This window comes from Elgaria multicarinata, chromosome 23 (genome assembly GCF_023053635.1).
Source record: "Elgaria multicarinata webbii isolate HBS135686 ecotype San Diego chromosome 23, rElgMul1.1.pri, whole genome shotgun sequence".
In the NCBI taxonomy this organism is placed as follows: domain Eukaryota; kingdom Metazoa; phylum Chordata; class Lepidosauria; order Squamata; family Anguidae; genus Elgaria; species Elgaria multicarinata.
Window position 1 is genome coordinate 11943338 of NC_086193.1, and position 12813 is coordinate 11956150.

The window sequence follows — 12813 nt, forward strand, 5'->3', positions numbered from 1 at the left end:
ACATAACTGTTATAGACATAAAAAGAAAAATGCACCTACCTCATTGACATAGCAATACCCAATGACAAAAACGTCATAGAAAAGGAAGAGGAAAAAAAGAGGAAAATATACACTACTGGCCATGGAAGTTAAAGAACTATGGCAACAGGAAAAAGTTATAATTATTCTGTTGGTCTCGTCAGTCACCGGCATCACATCAAAAAACGATACAGAAAACCTTCAGGAACTGGGCCTACCAAAATACGGCCACAGCAACCTCTAGAAAGTGGTCATAATTAAAACATGCTCAATTGTCAGGAAATTCCTGAATCAGTAAAATACAGCATGACTTGGCAAAGCCCGTCACGTCCGTCTAGATAATGATGATGACGACGATGATAAAAGTATGTCATCCGCACCTCTGAGAACACCATTCACTTCTCACATTCTGGCCCGGGATTGAACAGAACTCTTACCAGCTGAGCTGCCTTATTGTAGACGAGTTTATAATCCGGGTCCAGGGGGATCTCCTCGATCCGGAAGGTGACCCCCGAAAAGCTGAGCTGCCGGGCGATGTACATCCCGCTGACTTTCATGTCCATGGCCACGATCTCCATCGCGCCGACACCCCTGCGGGGAAGGAACGGAGAAGCACATGAGAGCTGATCAACAGGATGGGAGCCCGGCTCCGGAGGCGCTAATTTCACGGGGATAATGGGAGTTGAGGGAAGGTGGGGTTAAAACTTTGTAGGTTGAAACCGGCTCCTTGAATTCTTCCCCTGTCCCAAATCGCTAAAAGGAACACAAATTGTGAGCCTGGTTGTTATTATTATTATATTTATTTGTCCAACACTAATTTTAAAATGTATACATTTTAAAACCTAGGAAAAGAAACACACAAAAGTTAAAAATATATTACAGTATTAAAACATTAAACATGTAAAATACACGTAAGCTGCCTTGCGAGGGTTTCTCGCCCAGAAAAGGTGGCCAAGGAAGGTTTTCAATAAATAAAGGCTTCTTTTGAGTGCTGCTTTTATGATCCAGCTACGATCTACCTGAACTGCCCAATAATAATTAACCTTGATGTATATATTGTTAGCTCGCTTTCCTTCCGGTTTGATTAAGAATTCCGCGTCACTCGCAAAGGCTGAATGCCGGCGGAATCTGCTCTGATAAAATATGCGGGCTCTAAAAGAAAGAAAGAAATGGTCACGAGCTGCCCTAAGATACTGGGATTGGCAGGGGGAGGGATGAGATGAGACGAGGACAGACGCAGGCGCCTCCTCGCCCCTCGAACGTACCTCTTTTCAATGGCGTGTAGGAATTCGTCGAACAGCCGGAAGGGAGTGCCATCTCCCCATATCCCCAAACGACTCATGTAGATCATGTTCTTTGGCTCAGAGGCACCTGCCGGAGCGGAGAAAAATGCCAGGGGGCTCAAATGTGGGAAGAGACAAATGCAAGCCGGGGTGTGTGTGTGGGTCTAGAGTCCTTATTCTCCAAAAAAAACCCAAAACACCTTGCTCTTTCTTTCCTCCAGCTCCACCTGCCCTTAGGTTTGATACTGCTCCCTGGCTTCAGACCATCAGACCGAGGGCCCATCCAGTCCAGCGCTCTGTTCACACAGCAGCCAACCACAAAGCAGGACACGGGTGCAACAGCACCCTCCCGCCCATGTTCCCCAGCAACCGGCATGCATAGGCGTACTTCTTTCGTTTCAAACAGCCCACCCAACCTGACGCCCTCCAGGCGTCTGGGATTCCAACGCCCATCAGCCCCATCAGGGCCAATGGGCATTGTAGTCCGCGACATCTAGAGCAGTCCTTGATAGATAACAGTCTTCACGGTTCTGGGTGCTTTATTTTGAGGGGAACGACCGCAGCTCACCGGTTCAGCCCGTGCTAAATGCCCCCCATGTTCTGACAAAAGCTTACCCTCCCGTCCCCTTTATGCAGAACCACGAGGGCAGAGCCCTGCTTTATTCTTTCGGAAGAGACCGGCAGCGTCTCCCGGTACGGCTAGGAAAACGCCCCGCGTGGAACCCTGCCGAACGGTTGCTGCCGGCCAGTGTCGACGCTACTGGGCTCGCTCCCTGCCCCTCCTCGCCCTCGTACCTGTGGCACTGGCGTAGACGACCCTGGCGAGGGGCAGCTTGTTCTGCAGGTCCAATACTGCTTTGCCCATCTTGGTGGAACTGGCGTTTTTGGCTTTGTGGCATTCGTCAAACACGATCTGGAGGCAGGGGCCGGTTAAGGAGAGAACAGAGGAAGGCGGGGGGGGGGGCGATATCTAAGGTCAAAAAAAGGGGGGACCCCTCCCAAATTTCCAAGGCACGTTTGGGGTGAGTCAATAAAGTCCAGATGACAAAAGGAGGAGGGCAACGAGGGTGATCATAGAATCATAGAATCATAGAATAGCAGAGTTGGAAGGGGCCTACAAGGCCATCGAGTCCAACCCCCTGCTCAATGCAGGAATCCACCCTAAAGCATCCCTGACAGGTGGTTGTCCAGTTGCCTCTTGAATGACTCTAGGGTGGGAGAGCCCACAACCTCCCTAGGTAGCTGATTCCACCGTCGCACTGCTCTAACAGTCAGGAAGTTTTTCCTGACCAGGGGTCTGGAAACAAAGCCCTGTGAGGAGAGACTGGAAGAACTGGGCCTGTTTAGCCTGGAGAAGAGAAGATGGAAGGGAGACATGAGAGCACTCTTCAAATACTTGAAAGGTTGTCACCCAGAGGAGGGCCAGGATCTCTTCTCCATCATCCCAGAGTGCAGGAACTTCGATTCCGGCTGGACATCAGGATGGCTGTTTTTAATAAAGCGATCTATTTATCTTTTCCTGGGCTGTTTGTGTCCTGCATTCTATTTCGTCCTTTTACCTGTCTCAATTTTGTCCCAATTTACCTGTCTCTATTGCATTTTGTCCCTCTGCCTGCCTGTGTTTTATTTTGTCCTTCTCCCTGTCTGGACTGCCTTCTGTTCCTTTCCATGGGCTGCCCTCCGCCCAGAGAAGGCCTGCCCTGCGGGAGGTGGCCTAAAAACACCCTCCAACCGACCAATCTGCCTTAGGATACAACACCGTCGAAATCCTCCTTGCACCAATCCAGAATCTGCTTCAACCGGGTCCGGTGCTGGCCGCCCGCTTGGCTTTCGCCGATCAGGGCGGAGTAAGTGGCAAATAGGACTCCTTCCGAGGTAGCTGTGTCTCCATATTTTATCTACGCCGGGAAGAAGAGAAGGAAATAGTCTGGATGGAGGACCAGGGGGAAAACAACAGGGGTCTCGGGAACAGCTGCATTTCCGGTGTCACCAGGGTATTTTTAATATCATGTTTTTAATCTTCGTAAACCACCCAGAGAGCTTCGGCTATGGGGTGGTATAGAAATGTAATGGACAAGACAACAATGTTGGTACCAGGCGGGCCACGTCAGGGAGATCTTTCCATAATTGGGGGGCCACCACAGAGAAGGCCCTGTCTCTTGTTGCTGTCCTCCGAGCTTCCCTCGGAGGGGACCTTAGATGTTGAGTGTAGCGTACAGGTAGGGTCATGTCGGGAGAGGCGTTCCGTCAGGTCCCGTCGTCCCGAACCGTGTAAGGCTTTATAGGTCCCGGCCTCAGCCCCTTCCCACAAACCGTGCCTTCTGTGCATTTCCCCCCTTGTAATGCCACCTTGAAGGCTTAATCATTTGGCCGCAAGAGCTTGAAGTTACAACGGGCTGGTCGTTTGGTTATTTTTTAACTCCGCCCCTTGTGATTCTGGCCCCGCCCACACCTGGGAGGCTTTCCCCGAACGGAAGCAGCCCTCGTAAAGAAAGAGGTTCAAGACCCCCTGACTTACAAGCACGTTACTCCCAAACCCGAGGGCCGAGCTGCATTTCAGAGACGCCCTCGGGGAGACGGGCACTTTGCAGTGGTGGGCGGAGCAAAAGGAGCATGGCCAAAAATGCCCACCTACCGTATTTCTTCAATTCCAAGACGCACTCCCCCACCCCATATAAACTTCTCTAAAAACGGGGTGCGTCTTAGAATCGCGGGTGTGTTTATTATTTGTTAAAATCAAAGCTTTTTTTCTGTTGGTGGTACTGAAATTAGGGTGCGTCTTACAATCGATGGCGTCTTACAATCGAAGAAATACGGTATTATATATTGTTTTAACTTGGATCATGGTTTAATTTGTTTTTTAACTGTGTATTTTTATTGTTTTATGCTGTATGTTTTTACCTGTCCGCTGCCCTGAGATCTTAGTGATATACGGCGGGATATAAATATTTTAAATAAATAAATATTTGACCTTACAGCTCTTACGGCCGGAAACTCGGCCTCAGGGGAGGCATTTGAAGGTTTGAGAACCGGGGGGGTGACGAGGACGACACACACACACACACACACACACACACACGAAAACCGGGGTGGGGGGGGGGAACCACCTATTCTTTAGAATTGTGAAAACTTTTGAGAAAAAATAGAAACCACAAATGAGTGCAGATCCTCACCCACCTTCCACCCTTGCCATTTTCTGGTGAAAAGGCAGGATATAAATGTAATAAATGTTGGTTAAAGGGTATTGTATCATGTGTGTGTTTAAAAAAAATCCATATTAAAGTATTTGCAATGCTGCCTTCCTTCTATGGATGATACGTAAGGCAACGAACAAGAAGTTATTAGGAGAAAGTTTGAGAGAATCAACAGGGCACTAAGTTGCAGATAAAACTGATTACCCCGAACTAAATCACAAACTAAAACACTTCCGGCAGCCTATTTGCCAAGCCAACCTAGACAGCAAATTAACCAAATCCAACAGAATGAACCTATGTTAAGCACCAAGTGTCCTGGCAGAAAGGAAACCCTTCTAACTTTGCTATCTTAAATTCGTATTTCTGCCCTGCTGCTGATTTTATCCCGGTTGTGCTTTGATATTGTATTTTAGATCATGTTTTTCATACTGTTTTCTACTTTGAATGGTTTTAATTTTTGAGAGCTTCGGCTATGGGGCGATATAGAAATGCAATAAATAAACAAATAAATAAATAAATAAAAAGAGATAGAGGGAATCTTCCGCACCTTGTTTAAAGCGTGGACAGGAATGTTTGCTGCATCGATGTCCTTCAGGTCCCTCTCGGCATCGTACTTGAGATCGTTCGAGGCGCTGAACCTAAGGAAATGGAACGGGAGCCGGGGCGTTACGGAGCTCCGTCATAGGCCTGTGGGCCCTTTCCTGCCTGATGCACGATCCAACTATCTAGCCCAGCATCGTCGACACTGGCTGGCAACAACTTCTTCGGATCTGGGGCAGGAGTTTTCCTGGCCTACCTGGAGAGCCTGGGGATGGTCCCCTCAGACTTCCTGCATGAACAGCAGGGCTGAGCTACGTCCCTCCCCTTCGTCGGGAGGAGGCGATGGGAAAAAGAGACCAGAAGCTTCACTGCAGTTATCTACAGCCCGCGAAAGCTTCTGCCCAAAGAAACGTGTTCGTCTTTCAGGCTCTCTGCTGTTTTCGCTGCAACAGACGGACACGCCCACCCCTCTGGAAACGGCCGCAGCTCATGATGTAGTCAAATAATAATATTAATATATTTATTTCTTCGCCGCCTCTCCCTTCGTTCGGATCGAGGCGGAGTACAACACAGTATAAATCAGATACGTCAAGTGAATTAAAAGAGCACACAAAATCAACGCAGCATCAAAATAATCCTAAAAATTCTTGGTTGAACAGCCCTCTGGGTAGGCCGGCCGGAAGAGATTTAGTCTGACTTAAACCCGGAGAGAGCGTTAAGCTAAGAATCTCCTCCGGCAGGCCGTTCCGCAGTCTGGGGAGCGGCGGAAGAAAAGGTCCTCTGGGTAACGGTTGTCAGCCTCGTTGTGGCTGGCTGGAGTACGTTCTCCTCACGGCCACGCAGGAATATGCCCAGGCGACAACCCCGTCCAGCTTCCAAGGTGCAAAAGGAAGCGGGGGGCCGAGAAAAGACGGAGAGGAACTCCCGGGGAAGTTTTCAAACGCACACACTCACCACAGAGCCTTTTTCCTTCCCTTCAGGTAATTCTCGAAGATGATTCCCGCGACCGTCCGGCCTTTCCCCACCCCGGCGCCGTCCCCGATGAGGAAGCCGGCCCTTTGCCCGTTGGGGAGCAAAACTTCGTGTTGCTACAGATCCAGGAGGGAGAAAGGGGTTAAGGCAGGGAGGAAAGGGGCGTTCTGCACCCCTTTTGGGAAACGGCAACGCAGGGGAGCCCTTGAAGAGCCCGGCTGTAAGCCTCACGCTAGCCCCGCTCTCCCCTCTGGCCTTTTCCCGGCCCTCGGTGGCCGTACCTGGCAGGCGTACGTGATCGCTTCCAGCTGTAGTGCGGAGAGTAACCCGTTGTCGGCGATGGAATCGGGAAGGGAGAGGGTGTAGGTGACGTCCGGAGGGGGGACGCTGGAGAGGGTGCTCGTCTCCACCACTCGGTCGGGGTGCTGCTTCCCGAGTTTAGCTGCGCCGCGAAGGAGGGGAGAAAACAAAGCCGTCAGCAGAAGGCAACGCTCTTTGTGCGGCTCGCCCGGCAGGGATAATGTACGCAGTGCAGCAGCGGGAGGGTCGGACCGCCAACAGCCGGGTTCAAATCCCTCCTCGGTCGAGAAGCGCTCGCCGGTTTATGACCTCGGCCTGTTCTCTGCCTCTCGCCCCGACCTACCTCACAGGGATGCAGTGAGGATAAAAAGGAGGCGGGGTGGAGAAGCGCCCACGCCGCGCCTCCAGCGAGGAAAGGCGGGATGAAAACGTGATAAGACGCACGGGCACGGTGGGTAGACGGGAGTGGTGAAATTGACTGGACCAGACGGTGAGCAAATTAACTAGTCCGGACATTTCACCAGATCTAATTTAAAAAAAAAATATTAAAAAATTAAGATGAAGATGGCTTGGCAGGGCTTGGGGAAAATCCTCCACCGTTTGGAGATTTCCAAAAACTCCCCTCCAACACTTTTCACAGGGACAACAAAGCCGTCCCTTTAAAGAGTTTGACGGTGACGTTTTCAGCCCTGGGAAAAATAGCAATAAGCCCAGACTTGTGTTTTAAAAATACGGGGAAAACTTCATTGGACAAAAATATAATTTCCTGCTTCTTAATTAATTGCATTCCGGTGACTCAGCTCAACCTTATTAGCACCAGCAAGTACTTCTCCTGTACTTCTTCTTCTATTAGTGCAGTGGCCAGCTTCCAGTCGCCGCGCCTCAAAAGGGATTATCGTATGGTTGGGAAAAGTGCAGAAAAGGGCAACTGAAATGATCCAGTATTTTGAGAGAGGGAGAAAAATGTCTCTTCTCCACACCAGCCGCCATTCCACCCCCAGCCCTGCTGAAAGACCACTTGGTTCTTTTCCTCTGCTCTCCTCATCCATTTTTCCTTTCCTGCCGTGCCATCTTCAGATCGCACAACTACAGGCAGGGGCCGCCTTGGTTTACCGGCTGTGTGCAAATCGCTCTTTTTCGAGCAGCGGGAGAAACAAGGCTTTTTTTTAAAAAAAAAAAATCCTTGCTTTCAGGGCCCTCTTACATTTGGTCGGGACATAATCGGCGTACGTCTCCGCGTGACCCAGCTCCTCCGTTTCGTCGTCGTCGCCTTCCTCCTCCTCCTCTACCTGAGTTTGGGACTGAAGCAAAACAAGAGAAACAGATGGGTCACAGACGTCTCATGCGGCGAAATGGCCAATAAAACAGGGAGTGTTTTTAACCGACGGCTGGTTATGTGGCCGGAATAACCGGCGCAAATAACCAGCGCTGTGCAGAGTTGGCTCTTTGAGCCACCGTGGACTATCATGTTGTTTGAACGCAGCCAATGTGTAGAGTATTCCATTTGTGATCCTCCTGGAGTCACAGAGATGGAGGCCGACAGAGGCGTTGCGGTATCTATATATATAAAACGCTTAGGTACGTTTCAGTACAGGCTTCAGCTGATACAGGTTGCTAAGCAACAGTAACAACGTGTAACATCAGCTGATACAGGTTGCTAAGCCCATCGCCCGACTCCTCCGAGCTTTCCAAGGTAATCCTACCGCCCTTTCTGCCTCTTCGCTCCCCCCCCCAAAGGGGGCAGCGCCACAGTCCGGAGCATGAGTGAGGCACGGACGGGGCCCTTGGTGGCAGGGTGGGGGGCTGCTCGCCTGCTGTGAGCCCAGGCCCCGGCCTAATCTCATGCGAGTTGAGTGGGCAGCCCAAGGCCGACAGGAACCCTGGGGAGAGGGGGACACCTGCTCCCCCGACCTCCCTGCCCCCCAGGTCTGCCAGACGGCGCTGTATCGGTGGCCTCCAAGCAGCCCCCCCCAATGATATTTAATTAATAAACTTTAAGATATGCTGCAACGGCGTATGTTACGCCGGGTACAGCTAGTATTCTCCATAAAGCGTCCGGATAATGCCGTCAGCGGCTGCCTTTAAAAGGTATCTCCGTGCTTTCAATAAAGTATGAACTCGGCAGCGGCCGCGCCTTCACGAGGAGCAATCCCCAGCAAGCCGGTTTGCTCTCGCGTGGAAAAAGCAGTGCCTCTATCGAGGAATCTGAAATAATACTGCTCCTTCTAAGAGCGAGCTCAAGGAGTTGCGTGCCAACTGGGATGGAGCTAAAAAAGGGGCCACACATTTTAAAATCAGCAGCAAAGGTCCTTTTCACAAGCCCACCTTGGAGGGCAGTTAGGTGGGCAACCCGTCGCTTCTGGGACAGGTTGCCATTGAGGCTCCGTCAGCCCCACCCTTGCAGCCTTTTAGGCCTGGAAAACGTCCCGCTTTACTCTGGGGCCTTCCCCTGATGTTGCTTTAGCTGTTTTTGCGTTGCCTTATACCGGTGTTCGCTGGGTTTTGCAGCTGTTTAGAAAGCTATTACTGCATCATTTCCCCCTTACGTTAATTTTGATCGTCGCGAGCCGCCCCGGGAGGCCTCCTGCCGGCAAAAGCAGCCTAGAAATATTTTAAAGAAATAAATAAAATGCTCCAACTGGCAGGAGCACCCCGTGTGTGTGTGTGTGTGTGTGTGTGTTAGGCAGAGAAGGTTCACCAGCTACGTGAACCTTTTAACCGGGAGTGCAAAACCTTCCGGGTGCAAAAGCCGGGGGGGGGGGGGCGGGGTCCCGCCACGGAGCTGGGAGCCGTCCCGCCCGAAACATCAGACATCTTCAGTTACTAGGAGAGAAATGGAACTCAGGCAAAAGTGAATATACCCGGTCACTACGTTCAACATCTATGGCCCTCCTCTGGGTGCTTACTCCGAGAGAGGCTCAGAGTGTGGCAACGAGGGACAGGGCCTTTTTGGTGGTGGCCCCCAAACTGTGGAACGATCTCCCTGACGAGGCTCGCCTGGCGCCAACGCTGCTATCTTTCCGGCGCCAGGAAAAGACATTCCTCTTTGCCCAGGCATATGGCGGCACATCTTAATCACCCACATGTTTAGTTTTTTTTAACGGTTTTTAATGCTTTATGTGTGTATGTTCCGTGTTTTAGAATTTTAAATTTTGTATACTTGTTTTTATCTCAATTTTAGAATTTCTGTAAACCGCCCAGAGAGCCCTGGCTATGGGAGCGGTATATAAGTGCAATAAATAAATAAATAAATAAATAAATAATAAATAAATTGTTCACTTGGACAGAAATAAAGAAATACACACACACACACACATGTATTGTGGTGGATGTCATAAATGGTCAAGACTTTGCCGTTCGATTATTTGCTCAAGGAAAGTTAAACGGGAACCAAAACCGTGCACGCACGCACAGAGACAGGTGCGGACCAGTGCCGCCTGCCAGGGTCCAGCTGGGCGTCGGGCTTCCTCCCTTACCTGAATGCTTGAAAGGAGAGGCGTCTCTTGAGCAGCGGGGACGTGGTTATCCATTCCCGGTAGGCCTTCCAAACCTCCCAAGTCGGGAGGCAAGAGCTGAGAAGGGAAGGAGAGGCAGAGAAGGAAGAATATAAGAATAGGTTCTCTGCTGGGGTAACGTAAGAAGCAGCCCTGCTGGGTGAGCCCAAGGGTCCATCCACTCTAGCACTCTGTTTATTTATTTATTGACAGTATTTATATCCCGCTCCCCAGCCAAAATTTCGGGAGCGGCGCACAAGATGAAGCGAAATAAAAACAGAATAAGGACACATTAAAAGAAGCAAAACGCAAAGGGAATTAAGGAAATGAATGAAGGAAAAGGCTTCCTGGCGCAATGACGTTTTCGGGAGACGCCGAAAGGAATGCAAAGTTTTCCCAGCTGCCCACGGGGAATTTGCAAGCAGGGCATGAGCAACGTCCATGTTCCCCAGCAACTGGTGCACACAGGCTTTACTACCTCAGATACGTTCATCGCCTTCTCCTCCTCTCCTCCTCTTCCAGGAATTTGTTCAACCCCCTTTTAAAACCATCCAAATTGGTGGCCGTCGCTACGCAGTTTGCATTAGGAAGAATTGCAAATGTTGTTCTAACACTTAAAAGAAAAACCCACCCATCTAATAAAAAGTATAAATGGGGGGGGGGGGGAATGCGCTTGGGAATTTTTACGTGCCAATCAAACCCTGCCCCTCCTGCAAAAAAACTGACAATAAAAAACAGCATATTGCTAGAGCCAAGAGGAATTAAAAGCCCTTTGCGAGATTCGTTTTCGTTCTACTTCGGAGCCCAGATCAAGGCTGCCAGTATGATAGCACAGAGAGAGAGAGAGACGGAAGCCTTCCCGAAGCAGAAGTGAAATGTGGGAAAACCAACGTGCTGTAATTATTTCCCTTTTTTAATTTACAAAAAAAAGAAGAAGAAGAAGAAAAGAAACCCTCTTCCATTACTGGAAGTCTGAGTCACGATTACTAACAGGAAGTTGGAGCGCACAGCAGGGGAAGTTTTTGCATGCTTCAAAGCCAACAGATTCTGTTCGCAGGTGGGCCCAGATTCGCCTCGCCGTCTCACGTGGCCGCCTGCCACGAGGTCTCCGAAGACAGAGCAGAGCAGATTCGGGCTACCGACTTTTAATCCGTAGCCCAATGAATACCGCTTTTTGTAAGATGGGGCAATTGAAAATACACAGGCACCAAATGTCTCTGGAACGGCAAACGGTTTTTCGTTTTGCTTTTAAGCTGACGCAAAACAGCGCAATGGGATAACGTGGCTTTCGGTTTAAGGGTTTTTATTCACTCAGTAGTTTAACACTTAATTTTAACTTAAATGTAAATTTTACTGTTTTAACTCTGTATTTTAATCTTATGTCAATTTTGCTGCGTGGTTTTATCCTGGTTGTGCTTTTTATACTGTATTTTGTATTTGTGCTTTTAACCTGTTGGTTGTTTTATTATGGTTTGAATTTTTGTGAACCGCCCAGAGAGCTTCGGCTATTGGGCGGTATAGAAATGTAATAAATAAATAAATAAATAATAAATAAATAAAATAAATAGATTCAGGCTGCAATCCTGCATGTGTTTAGGCAGGAGAAAGCCGTTCCCTGGTCTTTAATATTGCCTTTTAAATTTTTTAATGTTTTGTTTGTTTATTTATTTATTTATTGCATTTTTATACCGCCCGACAGCCGAAGCTCTCTGGGCGGTTCACCAAAATTAAAACCCATGAAAAGCATAATAAAACAACCCACAGTCTAAAACCACAAATACAAAATGCGATATAAAAAGCGCAACCAGGATAAACCCACACAGCGGAAGTTGATATAAAGTGCGGAATTAAAACAGCACGTTTAAATTTAAGTCGAATTAGGTGTTAAAATACTGAGAAAACAAAAAGGCCTTCACTTGGTGTCAAAAAGAGTATAACAAAGTGCCAGGAGAACCTCTCTGGGGAGCTTGTTCCACAGCCGGGGTGCCACAGCAGAGAAGGCCCTGCTCCTGGTAGCCACCTGCCTCACTTCCTTTGGCAGGGGCTCATGGAGAAGGACCCCGGTGGATGATGTTAAGGTCCGGGCAAGTACATAGGGGAGGAGGCGTTCCTTCAGATAGCCTGGCCCCAAGCCGTTTAGGGCTTTGAATGGTAATACCAGCACTTTGAATCGGGCCCAGACCTGGAAAGACTGGCATGATGTGGTTTTAGATTTATACTTGGGATTTTATGGCTGTTAATTGCGCGCTGCCCCGAGAGCTTTGGCTGATGGGTGGTATAAAAATGTAATAAATAATGGTGGAAGTGTTAGGACTTTTGCCTATCTAAACACGCAGAGGATTGGGCCCTGAATTCCCCCGCTCTGAAGGGCCAGACTGTGACACCCTCTTCGCTATTAGAGAGAGGAACAGGCCGCCTCCCAGAGGCAAAGTCCACGTCTCAAGAACCACAGCCGCCGGCCGCCTCATGAATAGGGCCCTCCACATGAGGACTTTTTCCCTCTATGCAAGCCTGCGCTGAACCTCAGCTGAGCCCTGGGTGGGGCTTGAGAACCTCTAGCTAGAGCAGCTCTCAGAACTGGAGCGTTGCCGGAAGCAACATTGTGCCTCATCTTTCAGGGCCTCGGGCTCATCCCTGCCCTGGATTTGGCCCTCAGAGCCACTGACCCCTGCCTGACGCTGTGTTCGGATGGTGCTTTCGCTTGACCGATCTCCCGGATTCTGACCTTGGCTGAACTTCAGGCTACGCTTCTGGAAATCACCTACTGGCCCAGTAAAACCGTGCCTTTGACCTTTAGGTCTTTACTCAAGGAAGGCGAGACATGACAGCCGTGTACAAAAGGATGCATGATGGGCTTACTGCCTCTGACACGGGAGGCTGCACTTAACCATCAGGACTAAGCGGCCATCACAAGATGTAGTGATGGCCACCAATTTGGATGGCTTTCAAAGGGGGTTGGATCAATTCCTGGAGGAGGAGAAGGCGATCCAGGGCTACTAGCCCTGATAGTTG

The 12813-nt window shown here is 49.5% G+C and overlaps 1 protein-coding gene across 3 annotated transcripts in view; it reads right to left on the reverse strand.

Annotated features, from left to right (window-relative positions):
* SBNO2 (strawberry notch homolog 2) overlaps positions 1–12813 on the reverse strand; it is an 83747-nt gene that overhangs the window by 22358 nt on the left and 48576 nt on the right. For all 3 annotated transcript variants that reach the window (XM_063147095.1, XM_063147094.1, XM_063147096.1), the window contains 9 exons: positions 9784–9879; positions 7512–7608; positions 6289–6449; positions 5990–6123; positions 5043–5133; positions 3056–3199; positions 2097–2214; positions 1284–1389; positions 456–609 (listed from right to left, as the gene is read on the reverse strand). In XM_063147095.1, the coding sequence (XP_063003165.1) occupies positions 456–609; positions 1284–1389; positions 2097–2214; positions 3056–3199; positions 5043–5133; positions 5990–6123; positions 6289–6449; positions 7512–7608; positions 9784–9879 (1101 nt within the window). The remainder of the gene's footprint in view (positions 1–455; positions 610–1283; positions 1390–2096; positions 2215–3055; positions 3200–5042; positions 5134–5989; positions 6124–6288; positions 6450–7511; positions 7609–9783; positions 9880–12813) is intronic.